General features: G+C 47.8%; 1 protein-coding gene across 15 annotated transcripts in view; it reads right to left on the reverse strand.

Annotated features, from left to right (window-relative positions):
- Positions 1 to 3,071: 3,071 nt before the first annotated feature.
- Ttll5 (tubulin tyrosine ligase like 5) overlaps positions 3,072 to 26,008 on the reverse strand; it is a 246,248-nt gene continuing 223,311 nt past the window's right edge. For all 15 annotated transcript variants that reach the window (XM_050152436.1, XM_050152435.1, XM_050152443.1 and 12 more), the window contains one exon: positions 3,072 to 3,659. In XM_050152436.1, the coding sequence (XP_050008393.1) occupies positions 3,644 to 3,659 (16 nt within the window). In that variant the 3' untranslated portion in view covers positions 3,072 to 3,643. The remainder of the gene's footprint in view (positions 3,660 to 26,008) is intronic.

The following is a 26,008-nucleotide window of genomic DNA, read 5'->3' on the forward strand; positions in this document are numbered from 1 at the left end:
CAAATGGCTCTCTAGAATCCATGCAAAAGTTAGGCATAGCCATGGCCATCTGTAATCTCAGTCCTGGGGATGGGGAAAGTGGCCGAGTCAGGTAATTCCTGGAGGCTCTCTGGCCAGCCAGTCCAGCTGAAATTACAAACTCCAGGTCAATGAGAGAGCCTGTCTCAAGAAATAAGGTGGAGAGGAACACACACACATACACACACCCCTCTGGATAACTGTAAGGTGTATACCCTTGTATGTAGAAATGTGCCATTAGATTCAATCTAGATGATACACGCCAACAGTTTTGGAAACCATGTCGGGCCTTAGAGAAGCCCAATGTGTCAGATGGTTCCAAATGAGACAGATGCTGTTAGCAAAGGCAACCAGGAACTCCTTTTCAGACGGTAGTCCTCTTTAGAGGCAAGAGATCCCAGGGCAATGCAGAATTCCACTGTGGCTTAGCATTCATCTACGGTCGTCTCTGCACTGAGCCAGCAGAACAAGGAACCCTCTGGTCTTAGCAGCTATAGAAAGCTACCAACATGGGGCACAACACCAAGGCACAACCACTGATCTGACTAAAGCTGAAGCCTGCAGGTGGAAGGAAGTATGAGTGTGTGCAAACCTTGTTCTGAGTTCAAGACCCAACTCCTGAGGTTGGCCACTGCCTTAGTTGTGGCTTCTGTTGCTGTGAAGAAACACCATGACCACGGCAAGTCTTATAAGGAAAACGTTTAATTGGGGTGGCTGGCTTACAGTTTTAGAAGTTTAATCCATTGCCATGATGGCGGGGAGCGTGGCAACATGCAGGCAGATGTGGTGCTGGTGGAATAGCTGAGAGTCCTATATCTTGTAGGCAACAGGAAGTAGACTGAGACACTGGGCAGTATCCTGAGCACAGGAAACCTCAAAGCCCACCCCCACCGTGACCATACCCACTCCAACCAAGCCACACCTCCTAATAGTGCCACCCCTATATTATGGGGGCCAATTACAATCAAACTACCACAGCCACTAAGACTATCTCTGTGCTTTGTTCAGGCCCAACTCATTTATACAGTGGTCCCTGTCCCCAGCTTGAATCCTGGTTGTAGAAGTGCTCTGTCTTGTGTGCGTGCATGTGCGTGCGCGCGCGCGTGTGTGTGTGTGTGTGTGTGTGTGTGTGTGTGTGTGTGTGCGAGTATGTGGTGGGAGAAATATGCCAACATGTCAGCCAGTTTACTTTTGAGACAGGTTTTTACACTGTAGCTCTGGCTGCCCTCGAACACCTAGGAAGATCAGGCTTGTTTCAAATGACTCCTGAATGTTGGGATTAAAGGTATGCACCGTCATGCCTGGTCCAAGTACTACAATCTATTACAGTCTATTAATTGTGACAGTTATCCTCAAACTTCAGTAGGCATGAAAGTCTCTCATGTTCAGAAGAGACGTACAATATGAGGCTTAAGAAATGTTAAGAGAACTGGCTGCTTTTCTGGAGGACCAGGGTTCAATTCCCAGAACCACCCAACTGTAACTCATGTTCCAGATGGTCTGACATCCTCTTCTGGCTTCTACAGGTACATGGTTCACAGACATACATGTAGACAAAAGACTTACAAACAAGGTTTAACAAAACCGAATACAAACAGAAGTAACATACAGTTTTAGGCTGCAGACCTAGAGGTCTGCTCCCACTGGGGCAGGGTCCAGGCTGCCTCCATAGATTGCCTTTGGGGAAGAAGTACACTGCATCAGATACAGGTCCTTTCCAGCATCAATAAGGATGCAGGAAATAATCTTTCTGTCCCTTTCACCCTGTCTCCCAGGGTCCTGCTACAAGTTTGAACCAAGGCAACTGGATATGCTTCCTGATGCTATCTTAAAGAACACACCGTGATTACAGGTGTTCTCATGTTAGATACTACTCAGGTCAAATAACATTTACAAGCACACGCAAAGGTCTGCAGTCCAGTCTTCCCTTTCCTAGGCCGCTCACAAGCACTGGGGCCATTTGAACCACTGTCTTCAACGGCACACACTTGTTTTGAGGAGAGCCGCAGGACTGGAGAGGACACCTTGACTGCGGGAGGAAGGCTAGAACAATCCACCTGGCTTATAGCCAAGGCCAGCACCCGAAAGAATGACCTGGAAGCACCAAGGCAAGGCAAGACTGGAGTCTGGCTTTAGCCCCTGGTGGGCAGAGAGGATTTTGCTCTGATCGGGTGCCGACGGCTGCTTTGAAAGTTCTTACCCTAAGCTCATGTCCTCTTGTTCCTTTGGGCCAGATTGGCAGTCGGAGAACTCCAGACCTTTTTCTCCAGCTCTCACATCAGAAGGCGATGATGGAGGAATCAGAATGTGTTGTCTAGCCAGCTCAGATCAAGTGAGCAGTTAAGATGGTCCTAGACTACTTGGAAACCTTTCTCTATCCTGCTCTTGAGAGTCCTAATCCTCCACTGTGCCTGAACCCAATTCATGCACTAAAAAAAAGCAAAGTCCCCCTTTTCTGTCTTCACCCCCCTCCTCTTCTTCAGTTTGTTGAGACAAGGTCTTGGGACTCTGACTTCCACGCTGGTACTGAACTCACTACAAAGTCCAGCCCAGCCTGGTGTCTAACTCGTGGTAATCCCCCTGCCTTCCTCATGATGGGATGAGAGGCATGAGCCACCACACAGGACCCATCTGTCTTCTTAGGTGTCATTTTTTCTGTCTGGATTTCAACACGGTTGATGGGAGAGGGGGGTTCTTGAAAGTCTGACTCTCTGTAGATGTTGGAGGGAAGATCTAATGTGTGCTGCAGTCACCGGGAGCAACTGCGCAGAGAGGCTGGGTGCAAGTGGACACATCCACACCCCACTCAGGACCACAGTGAATAAGGCTGCTGGAGGACACGCCGGGAGTGGTGGCACACACCAGTTCCATGGCTCTGGGAACTAGCCTGGAGCTCCCATCTGCTAAGTTTCTTGATAGCTCCCATTCTAAAACGAAAACTGAAAAACTGTGCAACAGTGAGCTATGAAACAAAATGAAATGTTGGCTCCATTTTAGCCCGGACTGTGAATATTGATTGAAGGGAAATTAGTGAATGGAAAAAAAAAGGAAAGAAAAATTGAATTACTTTATTAATCTTAGAAGTCAGTAATTCCAAAAGGCGCCTGTCCCATGGCAGTCACCTGCTTGCTTCCCCACTCTGGGGAACCGGTGCTGTTGGCTCCTCTACCCCAAGGGAAGATCGAGTTTGGTGGATGGTGTTGGGATCTGAAGCTCATACAAAATAAAATAAACTTAATACTTCAATCTGGAAAAGAAGCAAAAGCCAGATGCAAATAGCCAAAGAGCCTCTCTATCATCTGGGAGCAGCAGCAGGAGGGACAGAGAGGGCCTAGCGGGGTGGGGAGGGCAGGGCAGGGGAGGCACACTCGCGCTCTGAAGGGGACGTGACGCATCAGGCCAGAGTCCCCACTGCCAAGTTCCACCAAACTCAGGGGATTTGCTTCCCTGTTGCCCTGGTTGGGCTGATGGCAACCATCTACTGCCACTTCTGCTTGAAGGCCTTGGGGACTCTGAGGCAGCAAAAAAATACTATAGACCCCTGGCAGCACCGTGGAGGTGTAGCCCCTGTCCCGCTCCCAGGAGTGCGCAACAGGTTCTTCTTCCCCAGTCTCCGGGTCATCGGTCAGTGTGAGTGGGATCTGGAAAAGAGAATGCCAAATGCTCAGTGACCAAGGACAGTTCCTAACGCATAGCAGGGTCTCTGGCAAAGGACGCTCACTCTGGAGCACACAGTCCTCTAATCCTCTCCTCAAGGCATCCTAAACGGTCTGTGTTCTGGTGCTGCTGCATCCTGGGCATCTCTGCTTTTTTTCTTGGGCAAAACCATTTATTCTCGTTTACCTATTACTCTTGCTGTGCAGCCCAGGCTGACTCTGCACTCCTAGCTTCAAGCCATTCCGCTGCTGCGGTCTCCGCAGATCTGGAACCACAATGAAGCTGCCATGCCCACAAGTATGAAAACATCTTCATTCTTCCTCACTATGCCTAGACACCTTCTGGTAGTTTCTGTTACACAGGAATCTGAGGCAAGAGGATCACCTCAGCCCAGGAGTTCAAAGACAGCCTAGGCAACACTAGAGTAGAACTCCTCCGTTCAAAACAAACACCCTCATGTTTCTAAACAGAGGATGCTAAAAGCGTTCTCCCTGCCAGAGCTCAGGGTCAGCCACAGCATTTTTGAATGTGCTCTTGAGATCTCAATCCTGAGTGTCAGGTTGTCAGCTAATGCTCTGCCTTGTGCCCACCCCCTCCCACCTCACCCCCGTACATACACTGGGCTTCGGGACAAGCCTGCATCAGGTAGCCAACCAGCCAGCCACAGTCCTTCCTCGGTTGCAATGCTCTGAATTCTAGCCTTTCCTTGACTGCTTTTAATTTAAAATTGGGTTAATAAATAGTCATTTCTTTTTCAAAGATCTATCATTATGTTTGGGGGGGGGTGGAGCTATGAGTATATGCCCAGAACCATGAGAAAACCCCTGGAGCCGGCGTTATAGACGGTTATAAGCCACCCGACCTGAGCCGTGGGAGCCCGAGGTTGAGCCCTGGCGCTGTAAGAATGAACGCGTGAATAAATGAATGAAACGATCAGCAGGAAGATCTTCATGGTTATCTTCCCATCATTTGCTCAATTCCCAGGACAAGGGAGGATGCTGAGACTCATTCTTCGCAAGTGTATGTTTTCCTGTACGTGTGTGTGTGTGTGTGTGTGTGTGTGTGTGTGTGTGTTGAGGTGCATATGGTGAAGGTCAATGGTCATCGCCAGCTGGCTTCCTCCTTGGCTCTCTGTCTTGCTTTTGGAGACAGTGACCCTGCTCTCTCTGAAGTCCACAGCATGTGCACTTTCCATCGGTTCTGAGGCATCTTCAGTTATTACCTTCTCAGACATCAGCCCTTTCCCGTGTTTTCTTTCCAGAATCCCACTCACACCTCCATTGGGCCTTCTCAGTTGACTTTCCATCTCTCTTTCCTTCTTTGGTTCTGTATTCCGGGTAATTTGTCTAAACACACCTCTGAGTTCATTAAGTCCCCGTCAGCTGGGTCTAATCTGCCAACCACTGATTTTTTTTCTTTTCTTTTTTTTTTTTGAGACAGTGTGGTTTCTCTGTAGCTTTGGAGCCTGTCCTGGAACTAGCTCTTGTAGACCAGACTGGCCTCAAACTCACAGAGATCCGCCTGCCTCTGCCTCCCGAGTGCTGGGATTAAAGGCGTGCGACACCACTGCCCGGCTTAATCCACTGATTGTTAAATTCCACCATATTTTCAAATCTGAACGTGACATATGGTTCTTTTGAACATGTGCTTATCACAATTCTAATCTACTGTTTTTACTCATTTTTTTCCTCCCCCCTAATTTCTCTAGCCATGAAGACATTCATTTTGCATCACGTGGTGATTTCAGTGTCTTGGTCCCTGCAGATCTAGCATCGGCTGCCTTGCCGGCTTTTGCTCATAGTGCTGGTTACTGATCCATTCTATTATTTTAACTGTGACCTTTCACTTCGTAGCGTTTTACCTGTGGGAATCATTTGAGGTTTGGGTTAAAGGAGGATTCCTCTAGGGTCAGCAAGATGGCTCAGTGAGTAAAGGTGCTTGCGGCCAAGCCTGACCACCCGAGTTGGATGGCGGGGATCCATGCGGTGGAAGGAGAGAGCCAACTCTTGCGAGCTGTCCTTTGAAGTCACCCATTAGGCTGTCACTCTCATCCGCTTCTGCTTTTGACATCCTGGCCTCAACATTCTTTCTTGTATTTTGCTAACCCATGTGTTTGGGATGACACACTCATACGTGAGGACTTGGTGCTTGGTGGTCCACTTAGGGACATCTTACCATGTTGTTTCCTAAGCAACAAGCAGCAAAATCACAAGGCACACTTGGGGTTGCCCCTCAACTACCCCTGCATGCCCCTGGAAACTATATTATACTGGTCCACAGAGAGCAGACTTCCATAGACCCAGCTTTTCTTCAGCCCGCTTTTCTGGGTGTGCCCGGCTTGTGTTTATGACTACACGGAATGGTCGGCCACGTGAGCACTAGGAGACTCCCGGCAGAGCACTGCCAAGGTGGGACCAGGCTCTGGTTCTTGCTCTCCAGGAGGCAGTGCCTGGATGGCAGGCAGGGCTGGAGGGGTCATGGAAATCGATCCCAGTGGCTTCTTTTGCTTCTGGCCTCCGCCTGGGACTTCTGGGATGAGCCACCACGTCTAGCGCCTCTGCTATTCTCTTGGAAGTGCAGAGGCTGTGTTTTATACCATGGTTTACACCATGCCGAACACCGTCGTCTGTATCCCAGGCTGGCTAGAACTTGTTATATAGCCAAGCAGAGGAATGACCTTACAGTTTTGACCTTCCTGCCTGTACCTCCCTAAAGATGAGATCATAGGCACACACCACCATGCCTATTTTATGAGGTGCTGGGGTTTTGTGTTTGTTTTTAGTTATCTAAATGCAAAGACCTTTCTCTCTTAGGATAGTCCCTAAGGCCTTTCCAAATGGTCAAAGAGGCCTTGGTAGTCTCTTCTGGCATCATTCTAGTCTGATGAAAAGGGAAGTGAATTAATCCATTTATTTATATCCTGAGTGACATTAGCAGATAGGGACAGCTGGAACGAGAGCCACGTTCTGCCCCTCACCTTCCTGGGCACTGATCCAGCGTGGCGGAATGAACAACACAGGCACAAGAGTGTCGGATCCGTTTCGTGAAACCCTGCCTGGCAGACACAGCTGCAAGGGTTTTCTCGAGTCAGCCGGGGGTAACGGGAAGGCAGCCGTGGGGCATAGTCTTTAAAGCTAAGTCAGCTGGGGTAACGAGAAGGCAGCCTTGGGGCATGGTCGTCAGAGTTAAGCCCGACCAGCATAGCAGTGAGTTGGCTCTCATACCAAATGCTCCCGGAACCCCTTTTAGTTGTGAATGAACAAAGAAGGCACTTGGTCTAAGCCATGATGTCAACACCAATGTTAGTTCTGAGATGTTCTATTTGCGAATAAGCAAATGATTTTTAGTATACATCTATTTAAAGGAATTCTGTTATCGTTTTTATTCAATAGGCCTTTTTATTTTGAGACAGTCTGCCCAGGCTGGCCTTGAACTCTTGACCCTGTTTCAACCCCTTCTAAGTGTTACTATTACAGATGTGTACCACTGCACCAGGCTAACTTTCCATCTAGGAAAACGTATACTTTTTAAAAACATATTTGACTCTTACTAACCTCTAATTATAGTTTTCTTACTGTGGTTCATTTTCTTAATAGGACAGTACCAGATAAATGTGCTGGTAAGATAACGTCACGGCGCAGAAACAGGTGTCTCTAGATGACTTTCCGATGAGGCTCAGTGGAACACTTCTTCCTGTCCCCGCACACAGAGTGTGATTCAGAGGGAAGGCCACTTTACATGTGCAACGGCCTCTTATTTTTGTTTTTATTTTTGGCATGAGTATATTTAATAGCTACCCTTTTATGAAAATTTAAAAATTGCATAGCTGATCTAAATGAAACTTCTTGGGTTCTAATTCCGTGCTGTGACTATTGTGCCCGTTTGGAAGCATAGCCTACCTAAGTAGATCCGATTATTTCTGTCTGTATATACAAATTTAGATTTGTAGCTGGGTGTGGTGGCGCACGCCTTTCAATTTCAGCACTTGGGAGGCAGAGGCGGGTGGATCTCTGAGTTACAGGCCAGCCAGGGCTGAACAATGAAACCCTGTGTTAAAAAAAACTGTAAAATAATCACTGTAAGAATAATTACTTTATGAAAAACTTCTGGTCCCCTTAGAGGCCATCCTGGAGATGGAGAGGGAAGCAGAACCATGGCCTCTAATATGACTACAACTTCTTCTCACATTTACTCTTGGACATATTTATATGTCACAGCTATGTGGAGGTCAGAGGTCAGACTGAGGGGGCAGCTGCCTCCTTCTATCCTGTGGGACCTGGTGACTGAACTCAGGTCGTCGAGCTTGGTGACGAGTGTCTTTATCCACTGACCCACTTGAAAAGTGAGCCCATTATCCCATTTTGCTATTTATGACTCAACTTTGGGCTTTAACGATTCTTAATGTGTTTTCAGTTTATGGTAGTAAATCTGTAGTGGGCTTTAAGAATGGAGTTTACACAGCTTTGATTCCAAAAGGACAGACAGACCCCATCAGCAGGGATCCTTCTGGCTACTCTAGAACAGTGACTTCCGGTCTGTAAAAACCCAGCTCCATCCTCCTGTAGTAGACATAGCACTGTCATGTTATAGAGGGCCTGGGCACAGCCCTGTGCCTGAATCAGAAAAGCAGGGCTTCAGCTGCCCAAGGAAGGTCGGAAGGAAACATAGAGACCTGGGCAAACGTAGAGACCTGGGCAGACGTAGAGACCTGGGCAGACGTAGAGACCTGGGCAAACGAAGAGACCTGGGCAAACGAAGAGACCTGGGCAGACATAGAGACCTGGGCAGACGTAGAGACCTGGGCAAACGAAGAGACCTGGGCAGACGTAGAGACCTGGGCAGACGTAGAGACCTGGGTGGCCTTTAAACTGCTTTAGGACTGAGGTGTAGTTACAAAAACGGAACACACATGCCATGACTTCAACAGAAGCCTCAGTGCTTTGTTATACATGGTCCCTGGTACTTTTCTCTCTATAGTGCATTCCCTTCCGCTAGGGTTGGGGGGCTGCTGAGAGGTGTGACCCCGAGTGTACTACCAACTGTTAGGCCATCTCTCCCTGATAAAGCAAACAAAGGCTCCAACTTTGTGTTGGTGGCGGATTTATACCACAGCTGAATTCAAATAACCACCATGATGCTACTGGCTAGTTCTCATGAACCTAAATGTGACCCGCTAATTGATTCAGTGACCCATTACTGCTAGGTCACGGCTCATAGTTTAAAAGTCCCTGCTGTGAACTCGGGCATGGCGACCCACGCCTGTAATCCCAGGACTTGGGAGGCTAAGATGCCAGGATCACCCTAGGCTCTATATCAGCCTGGGCTATATAGCGAGTTCAAGGTGAGCCTTAACTACATAGTGAAACTGTCTCAAACAACAACAAGAAGAAAACCAACCAAACCAAAATACAAAATCAAAAACAAACCACTGTTCCCACAAGGGAATCACCGAATTCTTTAATAGTTTAGAGGAAGCCGAGAGGAACGGCTTATTCTATTCCGAAGCTGCTGAGGGAGATGGCACGCGCTGAGGAGACTAAGTTCCCAGGCATCAGTGGGGCAGGACTCGTGATGCGAGGATCTCCGAAGACCTGGCCTCCAGCAACCCCAGGCCATCATCCCGAGCAGCTGAGATGTGCACAAATAAATGTAGACAAGCCACAGTCCCTGTGCTTACGTCCCTCCTTGGCAATGCGGAAGGAGCTGGACAAACGTCAGAGGTTGCTACGTGACAGTGCTCTACATGTTCAGAAGGCTTCTATGGAGGATGAGTCACAGGGAAAGAATCTAAACAAAAATCCATTCCCAGACAATCAAAAAAAGGCACCTGTCTCAGCATCTAAGCCCAACAGTCACCCCCGTGCCATGCGTTTCTAGGGTCTAAAATACCCAGATGTCTGCAGGGGCCAGCTGCTGGGCCTCCTTGGGGCTTTCTTAGCCCGGGGCTCTGAGCTGCTCTTCAGCACACTCTTTCCTTGGGAGTTTATTCACCTATAGCTTTAATCCCTGTAGGTGACGCTGAACAGTGCCACAGGCCAGGCCTGTCTCATCCATCACAAGGCTGCTGCTGCCAACTGAACATGTCACAGCTCAGTTAGCGCACTGTAAGGGAAGCCACAGTCATCCGAGGGGCGCTGGAAGCAACCCCTTACTCACACTCCCATAAGCCACCTTAATTAAACTCACTGCTCCTCCCCCCCCAAAAAGGACATGAAAGTAGAGGGTACACTAGCTGAGAGGAAGGGGATCAGGGGATCACTGGGAACACAAGATGGTCTCAGAGCTAAAGGGAGTGGATTCAATTAAAACACATTGTGTGCACATATGAAAATGCAGGAATGAAACCCAGCAGTATGGACATGGGGCCCCCGAGACAAAAGTGTCGCTGCAGGTGGGAGAAACAGTATTCTTGGGTACTTGTGGTGGGAATGTAAAATAGAATTACCATGCGATCCAGTAATTCCATTCCTCTGTATATGTACAGAAGAAACAAACACGGGATTGAAGTTAACCGTATGGCTCCACATAGAACACCTAGCTCAAAGGCGGTAGCAAGCAACCCAAGGGCCACTGCTGACTGAACAGACAGACAAAACGTAGCATGTTCACACGAGAGAGTCTTATTCAGCTTTAAAAGGGAGGGAAACTCAGATGCACGCTAAAACCCAGATGAACCCTAAGAACATTACGCTAAGTGAAACAAGCCAGTCACAAAAGGTCAAATAACGCACATTCCCACTAATGTGAGGCATCAAGTGGTAAAACCCACAGGGAAGGGAAGGAGAACAGTGGCTCAGGGCAGTCATTTAATAGGCACAGAGCAGCAGCGTTGCGAGATGAAGTCTGCACGTGGACGGTGGTGCCAGCTTCACAACATGAGTGTGCTTGATGCCGCTGTGTACTGAACACAGGCAAACATATCTGGTTCCAGGCATGACATTAAATGCTTATTGCTCCTTTATCGTACTCAGAGCCTGCATTTGTATAGACGTCAGAGCAGAATGTAGGGGACTTGACTGTTTGGTCTGGTTCATGGCACCTCTTGTTTGCTTATGGTTTTAGGTCCCTTGGGAAAGTGTCCCACCCCCCTTGATATCAACTAGGTTATTCTGGCCAGACTGGAAATAGTTCCATACTCCCTGGATCACAAAAGTGTGGGCAAGTGGCCCACACTTGGCCCAAGTCCACATCCCCTTGACCACAGCAACTCCTTCAAGAGGTGACCTCGCCACTATTGTCTTGAGGGATGCTTCTACTTCAGTAGAAAGAGCACAACTCCTGGACTTGGCCCCTCGACTGTCAACAGTAAGGCTGGAGCTGCTCACTCCCCACATCCCATGATGCTTCCACACAGATGAAGCCACAGAAAGAAAGAAACAGTGAGGTCAACGAAGCCATGACAGGAATCAAAATGGATGAAGGTGGGAGAAAGAGCAGGAGGCAGAGAGGAATGGAGACAGGCGATGTGAAATGTCCCCCACAGGCTCACGTTTGGACACTTGGTCCCTAGCTCATGGTACTGTTACAGGAGGGTCTGGAACCGTTAACAAGTGGAGCCTTGCTGAGGAAGTAGGTCATGGGTAAAGGGCAGGTGGGCCTTGCATTTTATAAGCTGGCCCTGCTTCTGGCCCACGGGGATGTAAGGAATCTCCAGCCACACTCCTGCTGGCATGAGCTCCACCACACCTTCCCCACATGAAGGACTGTGCCCTCCCACAAAACAAACCCCCGGTCCCTCGCCCTGCTTTGGTCAGGTGATGTGTGGCAGCAACGAGAAGAGCAACTAATACAGACAGTATAGGAACTCGCCAGCAGCATGAACCAAACTCCCTGCATGGGTATTCGGAGTCAGGTCCAGCTGCTTCCAACAAAAATGTCTTCTAGATACCACCAGTGGAGATCCAGACACCAGGATTGTCCGCGTGAAGGCAAAAGCCAAAATTCAGGAGAAGCGTAAACTAATGAAGACAACGAGACCACAGAGAGAAAGAGCTGGAGGAAGAACTGCCCAGAGCACCCCCTCAGGAAACGGCCATTCCAACCTTCACTAGACCATGGTGCCGTAATTTTGGGGCTGGAGAGATGGTATAAGGGTTAAGAGAAGGGAACTTGCTGCTCTCGCAGAGGACCCAGCTTTGGTTCCCAGCAGTCAGGCTGTATTTCACAATCATCAAAACTGCAGTTCTAGGGGCTCGGATGCCCACTTCTAAGTGCCTGTGGCACCAGGCACGTGTGTGGTGCACATACAATATATACAAGCAAAATACTCAAATACATAGCAAAATAAAATATTTAAAAATTAAAAAATTTGTGTGGACAAATCTTAAAGTCACATTACTGTCACAGCCTCTGAACTCATGTTCAACACGAACTTAATTCACGAGAACAATCTGGGTTCAAAGGCTTTCGCAGCAAGTGATCCTACCCATGAGTCATATCGCTGGCCTCCAGACCTTTTCTTTTTTTTTTTTTAAAAAAAAAAAAGCATTTAAAACCGAGCCATGTATGGCTCAAACTAAACAACCAAACTGAAATAAAGGAGGGGTCCTCAGTGGTAAAGGGGCTTTGCCAGCAAGCCTGGTGACCTGAGCGCTATCTTTAGCTTTTATATGGTAGGAGGAGAAAACGGACTCCCACAAACCTCACAGAGATGCATGCGTGCGTGTGCATGCGTGCGTGCATGTGTACACACAAAATAAATAAACGTGATTTAAAAAAATAAAAACCAAAGAGAGAGAGAGAGAGAAAGAGAGATTCAAAGTTCAAGTGTCTCTCCCGCCCTCTGCTCTGGGGCTTCCAGATGTCTGGTCCTGACCAGTGGCCGCTCATGTGCTTTCTCATGACAGCCGACACACAGACAGGAGCATGACTGTGCTTTGCTTTCGGCTCTTCCATTTTTTACGTAGCAATATATCTCAGAAAGCGTCACCACAGAGACATCTAGGTTAAGAGCACTCCTCAGGTAGTCCGTATGCAAATATGCAAACCTCAAGATATCTTGGTAAGGAAAAGTAAGATGGGCCCTAGGATCTGTCTGTCGGTCTGTCATCCTGCAACCAGGAGCTAACAGAAAACAGCCTCTCCCTCCCTGACAACCAAGGCCCACCCAGGTGAGGCCATGGCCAGTGCAATGAGGGAGGTGCTGTTTCTCAGGACACTCTGAAAGCGAAGGGGAGGATGCCTGTACCCCCATATCAGGGTCCCTTAAGGTTGTGGAAAAGGAAGTTTAACCTCCATTGGAAACAGTGACAGCTCTGTCACATGGATGCTGGCGCTTAGACCAGCATGAACAGTCATACTGACAATGCTATTAATGTTAGAGCTACAGCCAATGGGAATCTGGGTCTTTGCTGTGGTATCGGAGGTCATTAGAGGTTACACAGCCAATGGGAATCTGGGTCTTTGCTGTGGTATGGGAGGTCATTAGAGGCTATACAGCCAATGGGAACCCGTGTCTTTGCTGGGGCATCAGATGCCAGCTTGCTATCACCAGGCAGATGGGCTCCAGATCCTTCAACTAAAGCTGGGCTTCAACAATCGCCAACCCTTCCCCTGCAAACCTCTTCCTGTAAATTCATCAAGGCTCCGGGATGTGTCTGCTATGTCATGTTTATCACCCAAGCTAATCCACCCAGCCCCTTAGTCATCTTTATTGCTCTTCACTGGCTGTCTCACACAGCCTCACCCTGCTGAGGATTATGGTGCACTGCACACCCGTCTCTAACCTCCTCTCATTTACGCCCCTCTACGGCCACCGACCTGAGTACAAGTCAGAGCAGTTCCCTAACTCGTGAGGACCTGTGCGGCTTCACTGTCTGTACACTGTCTTCTCCCTCACCCCAGAGCCAGCACGCACGCAGGGCTGAGGATCACTATGTGACCCTTGGACTGAGGGTACATGGTATTGTTTATCTCCACCCTCAGAGAACCTTATTCTACAAGCCAGAGGTTTCCCTTCTCCACCACAGCCTTCATTTCTCAGAATGGTTCTGCGGTCTGTATTAACCTACCGCTATGAGGGTGCCCAAGTGTTTGGTAAATAGATCTGCCATGTAAAATCACCTCCAAACTGGTCATCTCTTTAATGTTCTTTCTTTTTTAAGTAGCACACACAGGAAAAGAAAACCACTGTTGATTGGCAGCCTGCAAGATGGTCTGTGCTATTCATGTCCAGTGTGGATGGGACTTAATGGCTCACTTCTCAGACAGACAATACAGTAAGTTACAGGATGGGGCGTCCAAATGAAGTTCTGATCAGTCTGGAGCATCTCTCCTAGGGGTTTTCTCACCATCCCACTGACCCACGAACACTCTACTGGTCTGTTAGGGCTACCATACAAAATACACACCGGGATGGAAGTAGGTAACACAATCTCACTGTTCTCTCAGCTCTGGGGGTGCTGGTAGGTTTGGCTTCTCTACTCTGTGTCTTCACACGGTCTTTTCTCAGGGAACTCTTGTGCCTGGAGTGTCCTCTTCTAGCGGGTCAGAAGGGATGAGGCCCCAGAGGGACAGCTTCATTTTAATTTAATCACGTTTTTAAAGGCGTGTCTCCAAGTGCAGCCTCATTCTGAGAGGACTGGGAAGGGAGAGCTTCCCCACCTGAGATCTGGGAAGACATAATCTGGCCAAGCACACACAGACAGACAGACAGATACCCCTGGGAAAGGACACATGAGGGGCTGGCCAGCAAGAGCAAAAGTAAGATTCTAGAAGCTGCTTTCCAGTTCATCTCACAATGAGGCCAGAGTCCCTACTGCCAGCTCACCTACAAGTGCAGGCGAAACCTCAGCCAAAGATGGCGGCTGAACCAGGAAGCCCAAGCCACAGGAACTGAGGCAATAAAGGCTTGTAGAACCATATTTGGGGATAAATTTATTACACAATTCTCAATACCTACCAACAAAGAAATCGTGTTAACGGAATATTTATGTAAAAATAGTGTGGCGGGGGGCTTTACAGTGAAGTGGGGGGAGGCCAAATACTTCTGTTTCAAACTTGGCTACAATTAAATCACTGCTCCGTTTTTAGTGGGGGTATTTGCTATCTGTGGATTAAGACTGAGATGTCACAAGAGAATAAAAAACAAAATCAGGAATCTAGACAATTTACTGGCCTTCCCAGAATCCCATCTGGCCTCTCCAGCCACCCCGTGAAGAAGACATGGCAGCGTTTGAATTCAGGTGCAGAATATCTGACACGCGGCAGACGTTAAAAATATTTCTAAGTGGAAGGGTTTCCAAAGTCCTATGGCAAAACCGAGTCCAGAAAGGCCGGCTGTCCACGGAGGACAGCACGGCTGGTGTGTGGCTAGGGAAGGTACAGAAGCCAAGTCCAGGGTTTTTCCCCCCACTAAACTGTCTCCTGTATTTTCTATTTGCATTTTTCATCTCCAAAATTATGAATAAAACTAATTTAAAAAGTAAAATAATGCTGTGCTAGGTGACATTTTACTTTCTGCTTCCCCTCCAAGGGCTGTGCTGAAAGGAATGGAAAATAGACAGAAGCCAACAATTCCTTCTGCCAATGGCCGATCCGTCAATGTGGGCACACATACCCCCACATTCCGGAGCTGATTCGGGAAGATTTGTACCATCTGGACCTAAATATCGCCCCCCCTCTGAGGCAGGATCTTGATGCATTGCTGGGGTTGGCCCTGCGCTGTGGTCCCCCTGCCTCAGCATCCTTAGTGCTGGGATGACAGCTGCATACACGTCACAGACTTCTTATTTTTTACTTTTTAGTGAAGAAAAAAATCATTTTTATAGGTATCCCAGCATCCCAGATGGTCTCTACAGCCATCCAGTGAAGAAGACATTTTGTCTGCATGTATGGAAGTATGTGTACCATGTGCCTGCCTGATGTTCTCAGAGGCCAGAAGGGGATGCTGGCTCCCCTGGGGCTGGAGTTACAGACAGTTGTGAGCTGCCATGTGGGTGCTGGGAATGGGTCCTCCAGTAGAGAAGAGCATCTGAGCATCATCCTTGCATTTGATAGTCAGTGGACTTAACCTTCTCAGATTATGAAAGACAGGCCCTCCACCATCCACACGGTACACTTTCACGGAAATCTCTGGCTACACAGACTAGCACAGCCTTTGAATCTCAGTGAAAACAAGATTATAAACATGAATTGCATTTATGTTTCCTCTTAGGAGTTCAAGGGACTGAACTTGTGTGGAGACGGTGCTCATTTATCTTAAATTTACCTACGTCCACTATACACATATGCTGATGTAAGTAACATATGTGCACACATGACAATGTGTGTAATGGATGAAGGACATGATTACAGCACTCGTTTATCTCATGTTTACTTACGTCCACTATACACATATGATGATGTAAGTAACATATGTGCACACATGACAATGTGTGTAATGGATGAAGGACATGATTACAGCACTCGTTTATCTCATGTTTACTTACGTCCACTATACACATATGATGATGTAAGTAACATATGTGCACACATGACAATGTGTGTAATGGATGAAGGACATGATTACAGCACTCGTTTATCTCATGTTTACTTACGTCCACTATACACATATGATGATGTAAGTAACATATGTGCACACATGACAATGGATGAAGGACATATTTCCTAGATCCTTTAGAAACTAACAAGGTAGTGGCAGAGGAAGAGTAAAATATAACATCTCAGCAAATTTTACGAGAGGACAGTGGGGTGGTGGAAGAGCTGATGGTAAGAGATGGTTCTAGAAGAGAAGCTCTGTGTGTGGCAGCAGGGCAAGTCGTCCAGACGTGGGACATGGATGGGTGTGCTGGGCCAATGGTGACACCAGCAGTCACCAGGGCAGGGGACAGATCCAGGGCCGCCCAACGCCTTCTCTAGGCAAAGCTCCACCACTCATCTACAGGGCAAACCTTCGGTTTGGAGACAGCGATTCACTATGTAGTCCAGGCTGGTTTTGAACTCCTGAATGCTGGGAACACCAGCATGCCAGGCACCAGAACTCTGCACTGGCTTTGTTGCTAATTTCTGTTTGGAGACATGGTCTTACTCTACTGCCCTGGCTGCCCTAGAATTCTCTCTGTATGTAGATCAGGATGGCCCTGAACTCAGTCTCGCAGGCTCCCAAGAATTAGGACCAAAGACATGAACCACTACATCTGGCCTTAGAAATGACTTAATTTCTTATACTTTATAGTATTTATTAATTTATTATCTTAACTAATTAATTTTTTAAGCTTGTGTGCCAGGAGTGTAGAAGTAAAAGGCAAGTTATCAAAATCAGTTCTTGTCTTCTACCCGTGGGTCCCAGAGACTCAAAACAGCTGCTAGGCTTGGAGACAAGCACCTTTACGTGGGGCCAAGTCATGCCCAACCTTTATTCTTTTTCTTCCACATTTAAGACAGGGTCTCAGAGGGTCTTACTCTGTGTCTCAGACTGGCATGGAATTAAGCCATTTAGCCTTGAACTCAAAGCCATGCTCTTGCCTCTGCTCGTGAATGCGGTGTATCCTGACCTGTGATGCTATGTGCGGCGGCGGGCGTTGAATGTCTAGATTTGAAATTGTACTATGTGGGGTTGGCTAAAGATGAGGAAAAGGACGAAGGCAAGATCCTGAAGAACAAGTCAGCACAACACGAGCAGCACTGTAAGAGACGAGAAGGACAGACAGATGGGATGTGTGCACGTGCGCATGTGTGTGTGCGTGCGTGCATGCATGGTTGAGAGAGAGAAAGAGAGAGAGAGGTTACCAAACTCAAGACTATAAACACGTGTTTAACACCATTAATAGGGCTACCAAGAGAGGGGGATCCTTTCCCACCTTCCTCTACTCATGAAAGCACCTCTGACCACACTCTATGGGCCATGAACACACAAAAACATGTGAAAGTTGGGAGGGAGATTTGTTGGCAAGAAAGGATTCAGTAGGAGTAGAGGGGAGGGGGAGGAAGGACCGCGAAGATGATGAAAATATATCATATATATGTATGGAATTGTCCAGTAATAAAACACTGCTATTTCTCAAGGCAAGAGGATCTTCGTCTGTTTCTAGTTTCCCCTCGTGCATTTCCTATGCAGCCCTTGATCTGGTTGCTCCTTAACTCCTATGTTATTTTTCCACTAGAAATTTAATAAGTAACATGCTAATTTAAGGAGAATTTACAGTCATTCTTGGCCTTATAAAATAGCAATTTAATTTTTTCTTATATGTACACTTACACCCTGAATGTATGTTAGGGACCCTTTGATCTAGTCATTGTGTTAATTTCCATGTGTGCCAAATTTTAGGCTGAGCATGCGCGTACTGGGCATTGGCCGACTACACTACGGGAGCACAATTAATTCACAGAATTAACAGGGCCATGCACCCCCAAACCACATGAGAACAATAAAATAAACAATGAAATGAAAGGCGGAGGGGAAAGTGGACGTTCCAGACCCCAGAACGTTTCGTCTAAAGTCTCAACGTTGTATCTCTGGCTGGCTTGTAACTCACTGTGTAGATCAGGCTGACCTCAAACTCTGAGATCTGTCTGCTTCTGCTTCCTGAGTACCTGGATTAAAGATGTGGCGCTTTTTCGTAAGTCTATCGATGACTGTTGAATTTTAACACCAGAAGTCACCTTGTCATGTCAGAAATTTCTTTTTCCTTTTTCCCTTGAATGAAACAGGGAAATCAGAAAGTGACTTTAAACTGAATACAGCAAACACGTCCCGTGATGGGTTATAGCTTTGCAGCATTTTGGAGTGCAACCTCGATTCTCAAAATGTCAAGCTATTATTCGGCATTGGAGAACAAATGGCCCCAAGGCATATAAATTTGAGACCCCCTGCTTTAAAGCCTTGTGGAGGGCAGGCTCTTCAGAGACCTTCCTAGAGCCTCTGGCAGTGGAAGGCAGCATTCCTCAGACCAGTTGGAGGCGGCAGCCTGTATATTTTGAATACTTTGGGAAACATGGCCTTGATTTTACTAGCTGAGAGAGGGTGGGTGACCAGCCCAAGCTCACGCAAACCACAAGCTGAGGTGAGAAGCTGCTTCCCCCTTCTAAATCGGGCCTTCTTTTTGGCACACCACACTGCTGGTACGTACCTCACATTCTGTTCTAAACCCTCCATGGAGAGTCCAACTCCACTCTCTTCTAAGACTCTGAGATTCTCTCTTTCAGTAGCAAGGACAAAGATCAATGGATGATCTCTCTGGGAGCCCTTCAGCTGCTCCTAGGTGGGGGAAGTCAACGGGGAGCGTGGGGGGAGCTCTGGGATGCTTAAAAGAAAAGTGGATTTATGCGAGGTTAATTCCTGGAGCAGATGTGAAACTGAATACTTTGGAGCTCATTCCTGCCCGTGCTCTTTCTGGAAGGGAAATGAGAAGAGCTGGGCTAACCCACTCTTGATCACACCAGGCTTCCCGAACGCCCATGACCAGGGCACAGGCCCCTTCCTACACAGCTAAGGGGAGAGCTGGGGCTGGTCAGAAAAGGAGGCGGCCTGCCCTTTCTCCCACCTGACACCCTCAGAGGCGGGGACTTGTGGCAGGTTTCAGACCTCCTTCACCCAGCTGCTTTCCTGCCCTGGGCCATGAGGAAGCAGTTGCTTGTAAATGTGATTTGGAATCCCCGATAACTCATCAATCTGGGGCTAGGGAGAAAGGAGAATTAGTTTAATTTCAAGTGCCCTCCGTGACAGGCCTACCACAGTAAACGCCAGGCTACTAATGAATGGGTGGGGGATTTTGTTTATCTTTCTACGAAGCCAGGTTTGTGAAAGAGACTGAATTAAGGAAAACGGTACCTGTCTTGGCTAGGTTCTAACACAGAAACATACATGTGCACACACGTACACAGTGTATACAGCTTCTCCATTTATCACAGCTGCTTGTGCCTCAGAACTCAGGTGTCAGAACGGAGGCTCAGAGGCTCGTTCCTATGAACCAGGTTGACTGGAGCCTGCTGCTCCTTTGGTTAACATGGAAGGTGCACGGCTCCCTAATGACAGGAACAGTAAGGCCTGGATCCCTGGGGGAGTCAGCAGCAGGCCCCGCTTTTTCGGATCAGGCATGATTGCAGAGGGTTAGCCAGGAAAATGTCTGGTGCTCCACGGAAGGAAGTACCAGGAGCGGCCTGGCCAGCCCAGGGTCACTTAAGGTATCTCCAGGAGTCACCTTTCAAAGACCAAGCCACTTGTTGAGGCCCATTGTCTTTATGGTCAGCAGCAGGGCTGTGTTGGAGGAGGGGTGGCTGGGAGCAGCACTGGAGGGATTACCGAGGGCAGGGAAGCAAGCAGGGCCAGCCAGCCCCATTCTCAGCTGCTCCCTCCTGGATTTGGAGCATGTGGTGAAGCTTAAGGCCCTGAAACTATAGTTAAGGTCCCCTGAGCTCTCGGTGGACTAAAGCCATAGAGGTCCCCTGGAGCCTGACACCTTTCCAAACAGGGACACACAAGTGAGGCCAGGCCCAGTGACAGCTGCCACGTGCCAAACGCAGAAGCTGTTTGGCAGTGTAAAACACTGTGGGTAACAGGGGGCCCCACGCCTTTCCTCTCAAGATCTGATAGCACCCCTAAAGCAAAACAGACAAACACTGTTGGATAAGCCGATGTTATGTTTCATGAGCAGGGCACACTAAATAAGCATCTTCAAACAAATCTTTAAAAGTCTATCAGAAATTGTTTTTTTTAAAATATACATTTTCTTGCTTTCAATTATGTAAAAGTGTGTGCACCTGTGTGCTGGTGCCCAGGTTGGCGGAGGCATCAGATGCTCTGGAAGGGCAGTGCGTGCTCTTAACCTCTGAGCCACAGCTCCAGGCCTAAATAAGCCTTGTTACAGAGTGGGGGCCTTGTTACACAGTGGGGGGCGGGGAGAGTAAAAACTTAATTGCCGACATTGAAGGCCTTCTGTTCTGTTTCTAAAGAAGGGTATCGCCCTGTAGGTCAGGCTGGCCTGGAACTTACTGTGTACGTAGCCTAGGCTGGACTCAAACTCATGGTGATCTTCCTGCCTCACACTCCCAGCTGCTGAGATGATAGGCGCACTACACCAGCTTGCTCTATTCTTGATCTTTAAAATATTAAATTTGGGGATAGATACTACGTCTTTTTTGCTTGCATTTTGGAGACAGGGCGCCCCTCAGGTTGCTCAAGAGTACCTGGAACTCGGACTACATAGAGGAGGGTGACTTTGAGTTCGTTTCCCTGCTGGAGTCACAGGTGCATGCTGGTAGCTCTGGCTGTATTTCACATCTGAATAGAATCCACCCACTGAGTACACAATTCACAAGTTACTATTACACTGTGGTGTAACTACCACACGAAAACCCAATTTTAGAAAGCTTTCCTTATTCCAGAAATTCACCCTCCTCCCTCCCCCCCAGCCTAGGAAACCACCGATGTACTTTAAGTCTATGAGATCATCTCTTCTGTACATTTTGTTTGTTTGCCTGAGTCAGGGTCCACGTAGCCACGGCCCGTCTCAAATTCAGGATCCTTTTGCTTTAGCCCTCGAGTGCTGGGAGGACAGGCATGTGCCACCACACCCAGCCTGTGCATTTCACGTCATCAGGGTTGTGATACATGGTGCTCTGTGACTGGCTTTACTCCATGTTTTCAAGGCATGCCCGGGTAGTGGCGTGCATCGGCGGCTCACCCTTCTTTCACAGCTGTGTGTGCACTGTATTGTTATTATGTGGCAGACATCAGGTTGGCTCCTAGGATTATGCTACCACACACCCTTGCACTCAAATATACCATCACTTATGGGTGGCTGGGTTAATTGGTAACGGCGTATGTAACCCCGAGGGACCGCCAACTCTTTCCCAAACAGCAGCAGCACGTTACAGACTCGTCGGCAGTGTGTAAAGATTCCAGTTCCTCTCCGTCTTCGCCCAGACTGGTCGTTTTGATCTGCGTCGTCCTAATGACACATCTTTTCTAGGCTGTTATGGGCCATTTGTGCACGTTCTTTAAGGGGATGTCTTTGAGATCCTTTATTTCTAAACTGCCTGTCCTTTTATTGTTGAGTAAGACTTCTGAATATATTCTGGATAGAGTCTTTTGCCAAACATATACTTGGCATTTATTTCCCCTGCTCAGTACCTTTCTTTGTGTGTGCTTTGGTGTGGTATATGTACACATGCATGCATGTTTGTGTGGCCCATGTGTGCACAGAGACCAGAGGACGACAGAAGGTGTACTGTTCTATCGCTCACCACCTTGTTCCCTTGAGACAGGGTCTCTCACGGAACCTGCAGCTACAGCAGTGTGCAGCAAGGCCCAGTGAGCCTTCTGTTTCTGGCTGCTTCCCTCACCCGTGCTGAATTTGAACTCAGATCCTCGTGTTTGTGCAGGAAATGCTCTTATGAACTGACTCTTCTCCCCTTTTCTGGTCTGTACCTCTTTCAGTTCTTTTTTTTTTTAATATTTATTTATTATGGATACAATATTCTGTTTACATATATGTCTGCAGGCTAGAAGAGGACACCAGACCTCATTACAGATGGTTGTGAGCCACCATGTGGTTGCTGGGAATCGAACTCGGGTCCTCTGTAAGAGCACGCAATGCTCTTAACCGCTATCTCTCCAGCCCCCCTCTTTCAGTTCTTATAGCAGCCACACTGTGAGCAGACCCAAGGACACTTGTGGACAGAATTATTGCTAAGGTGGCAAAATGAAGCTCATAATGTAGGTCTGAGTACTGTGAGGGCACCGCCCCCCACCTCCGCTGCAGAGCACAACCACCCCTCCGCTGCAGGGCACAGAACAGTCTGTGTACTCCAATGGAACCACCACTCGTCCGCAGCAGGGCACTAGAGCCACCTGCACACAGCTATGGAACTGGTTATAATACACCAAGAAAACGGTATGATTCCAACTAGAACGCCGACAGTTGGGTTTCACCCTTTATGGCTCATTTTCCCTCCTCACTCTGCCAGGAAGACGGAGACTCCCAAATATTTCTGAAACCTTCAGGAAACAGGGACCCTAATTCCATGTGTTGGCCAGGATAGTGGCAAAGAAGGGCCAAGAAATGTGTCTGTCTTTGTGTCAGTCACAAGCTGGTGTGTGTGTGGGGGGGGGACTTGGGAGGTGTGTCAGGTGTGTGTCAGCATCCATTCCCTTGTACTTTCTCAGGGAAATATCTGGCTTAGCTGAAGGAGGTGGCGGGCCCAGCTAAATGACTGTTCTCTGGTCTCTGCTGCCAGGACAATGTGGGTAATAATGCCAGGCACTGCCGAGGAAGCTTCCTCCAGGCAGGCAGGCTGAGCTGGCATCTGTCTTCTGCCCTAGCCTTCTTCTTCCCAGGAGCACAGGCAGTGTCGGTGACAGTGGTAGGTAGCATCTCTTACCAGAACTCTGAGAGACATCACCTTAGGGCTAGCTGCTTCCCGTGATGGCTAGGAAGAGCCAGTGACTCTGGACTTCTGTCTCTGACTCCTGAACCCCAGAGAAAAAAAAATAATCCCGTCTTAGACTGCCTGAGCTGTTCACCCCAGTAATACTCTACAATGATGACCTAGTGACTATGCCTTTCCTGTCCTCTGTCCCCCCCCTCCACAGCAGAGGGTCAGGCTCCTGGCTTCGGCTAACACCCTGGTGGGTTCTCTCTGCCCATCAGAACTGCTGTTCCTTCATAGGCACTTAGGGTGTGGGGGCACAGCCAAAACGCTCAGGATCATGGATGTGGAAAGCCTTTTCTTCCAAGACTTCTAAAGTCAGGTTCCGTCCAAACGAGGGAAGGTTAAACGTTTGGATTAGAGATGACCCAGCAGTTAGGAGCACTGGATGCTCATGCAGAGGGCTGGAGTTCAGTTTCTAGCATCTACACAGCGGCTCACAACCATCTGTAACTCCAGTCCCAAGGTATCCAATGACTCTCTCCCTATCCACCCCCCTCCCCCCCTCCCCCGTTTTTTGAGGCAGGGCATCTCTGTGTAGCCCTGGCTGTACTGGAACTCACTCTGCAGACCAGGCTGGCCTTAAACTTAGATCCACCTGCCTCTGCCTCCCAAGTTGTGAGGTTAAAGGATTGCACCACCACCTCCTGCATCTTCTGATTCCTGTGGCAAATACTCACACACCTATTTTTTTTTTTTTTTCAGTTAGATTACATCCGCACACTGCCAGGAATCCTGGAGTGAGCCTTCTGTGATGAAAGTCAGATTCTGCAGGGAGACCCAGAACACACTGACCAGCAGCTTCACTATGAAAGGAAGCCGATAAAACACCACTTTAGGGGCCCAGCACTCAGAGGGCAGGGTCTGGATTAGAGCTGCCCATGTCTGAATTTTAGCCCCACCACTGTCTGCATGACTTGGGCAAGCTACCTAACTCTCCCTGCCCTCACGTTTTTCTCAGAGACAGAAGTGAGACCGTAACCATGCCCATTTCTACAGCACTAGGAACATTACACACAGTCTGTACTCACGTTGGAAATTTTAACAGAGTACACGAAATACAACTTACTATGTTGGCAATCCAAATCATACTTCAGCCTCATGAAGCCGTGTACACCTTTATGTAAGCATCACAACTTTCTTTTGTGAACCTATAACCTGTATCCAGTAATCACTAACTCTTCAGTTTCCCTTTCTCTAGCCCTTGGTGGTCACCATGCTACACCTGTGATCAGTGACAGGAAGGTTTTTCACCTAGGATACTGGCCATTTGTATTCTCTCCTTTGGAGAAACATTCTTTGGATTATGAATTATTTTGTTTATTTGTTTTTTGGAGACAGGGTTTCTCTGTGTAGCCCTAGATGTCCTGGAACTAACTCTGTAGACCAGGCTGGCCTCGAACTCACAGAGATTCTCCTGCTTCTGCCTCCTGAGTGCCAGAATTAAAAGCATACGCCACCACCACTTGGCACATTCTGAATTCTTTAAGAACTTAGACATGGTTATTGCTAGTGATGAAACAGTGTCACAAAGGATGGAATTTAAGTAAACGTGGAAAAGGTAAAGAAAGGCCAAGGGAGCTTTGGTTCTGTTTTGAGACCACTGCAAACATAGCGCACTGCTCTAGAACAGTGGTTCTCAACCTATGGGTGGCGACCCCTTTGCTAAACCTGGCTCCAAAAATATTTACATTATGATTCATAACAGCAGCAAAATTACAGTTATGAAGTAGCAATGAAAACAAATTTTATAATTTGTTTATAACATGAGGAACTATATTAACAGGGTCACAGCATTAGGAAGGTTGAGACCTTGCTAATATATTTCACACAACGCTCAGTGGTAGTCACAGCTCTGAGAGCAGAGCCTCCAGCGTATGCAGTATACAGTGTGAGAGACACCCGGGGAACTCATGGAAAGCTCAACACACACACACACACACACACACACACACACACACACACACACACACTTCAGTGTTCAAAAGAAAATCTCATCTCCGTGATAAAACTTGAAAAGGCTCTAAAGGGTGCAAGAGAGAAGAAAAAGGTGAAAGATACCGTGTCTCAAACACACTGAGCTGCACTGTGACTCTGCCTCCTCCAGCGAGGTCCCTGGTGTATGTGGCCTGCAGTGGGAAGCTCTCAGGAGGAGGTAGTGCTGAAAGAAGCAGGTTCATGGTGGTGTCTGGAACACAGGTCAGAGGTCATTAGCTATAGCACAGATCCGTGGTTATTTTATAGGAAATAGTTTTATAGTGCTACAGGCAGTGGGACATCTAATTTTGGAGTTTAATAATAAAATTTATTAAAATTGTTTATGAATTTTCCACTAGATTTTATCTTCTGAGATTTTTCATTTTACTTCAAGCCAGAAAGGCAGAATTATTTTCCACAAGCAAATTTATATACATAAGTATGTATTATTTATTTTAAATCTCATATTTCAAGGCATTGAAGCACTATGGGTATTGACAGGGATTCAAAAAACATATGGAGTCTAATTCTACCTTCGGTTACGGTCTTCTCGAAGAGACAATCCACCCGAGAACCAAGCAGTGACAAGAGATGACAAAATATAAAGAACTGTTAAACTTGATGTAAACTGCTGAGTCTGGAGGGACTGAAACAGACCAGATCAATGCAAATTGATAGTACGGCTTATTGGAGGAGGAGGAGTTTAACTGGGTCCCCTGGGGCTGGGGAGGGTTTGCAGACAGACACAAGCATACAGATATTGCAGGGTAAACAAAGGAAGGACTGTGACGTGCACTCATTCATGTCCTCAGCAGGATTTCTCAAACGCCCGCTGTGTTCTAGACACTGTGCTGGGGCTTCGGACTGGACCCAGTTTCCTCCTCCTGGAGGCTGGGAAAGCATTCAAATTAATCCATGAAGTCCGAGTGTGAGAATGGCCATCAGAGCTCTGCCAGAGCTGAGTCAAACGGGGCAGGGCTGGGCAGAA

The sequence above is a fragment of the Alexandromys fortis genome, unplaced genomic scaffold (assembly GCF_014885135.2).
Source record: "Alexandromys fortis isolate MF-2015 unplaced genomic scaffold, M_Fortis_MF-2015_v1.1 scaffold_47, whole genome shotgun sequence".
Lineage (NCBI taxonomy): Eukaryota > Metazoa > Chordata > Mammalia > Rodentia > Cricetidae > Alexandromys > Alexandromys fortis.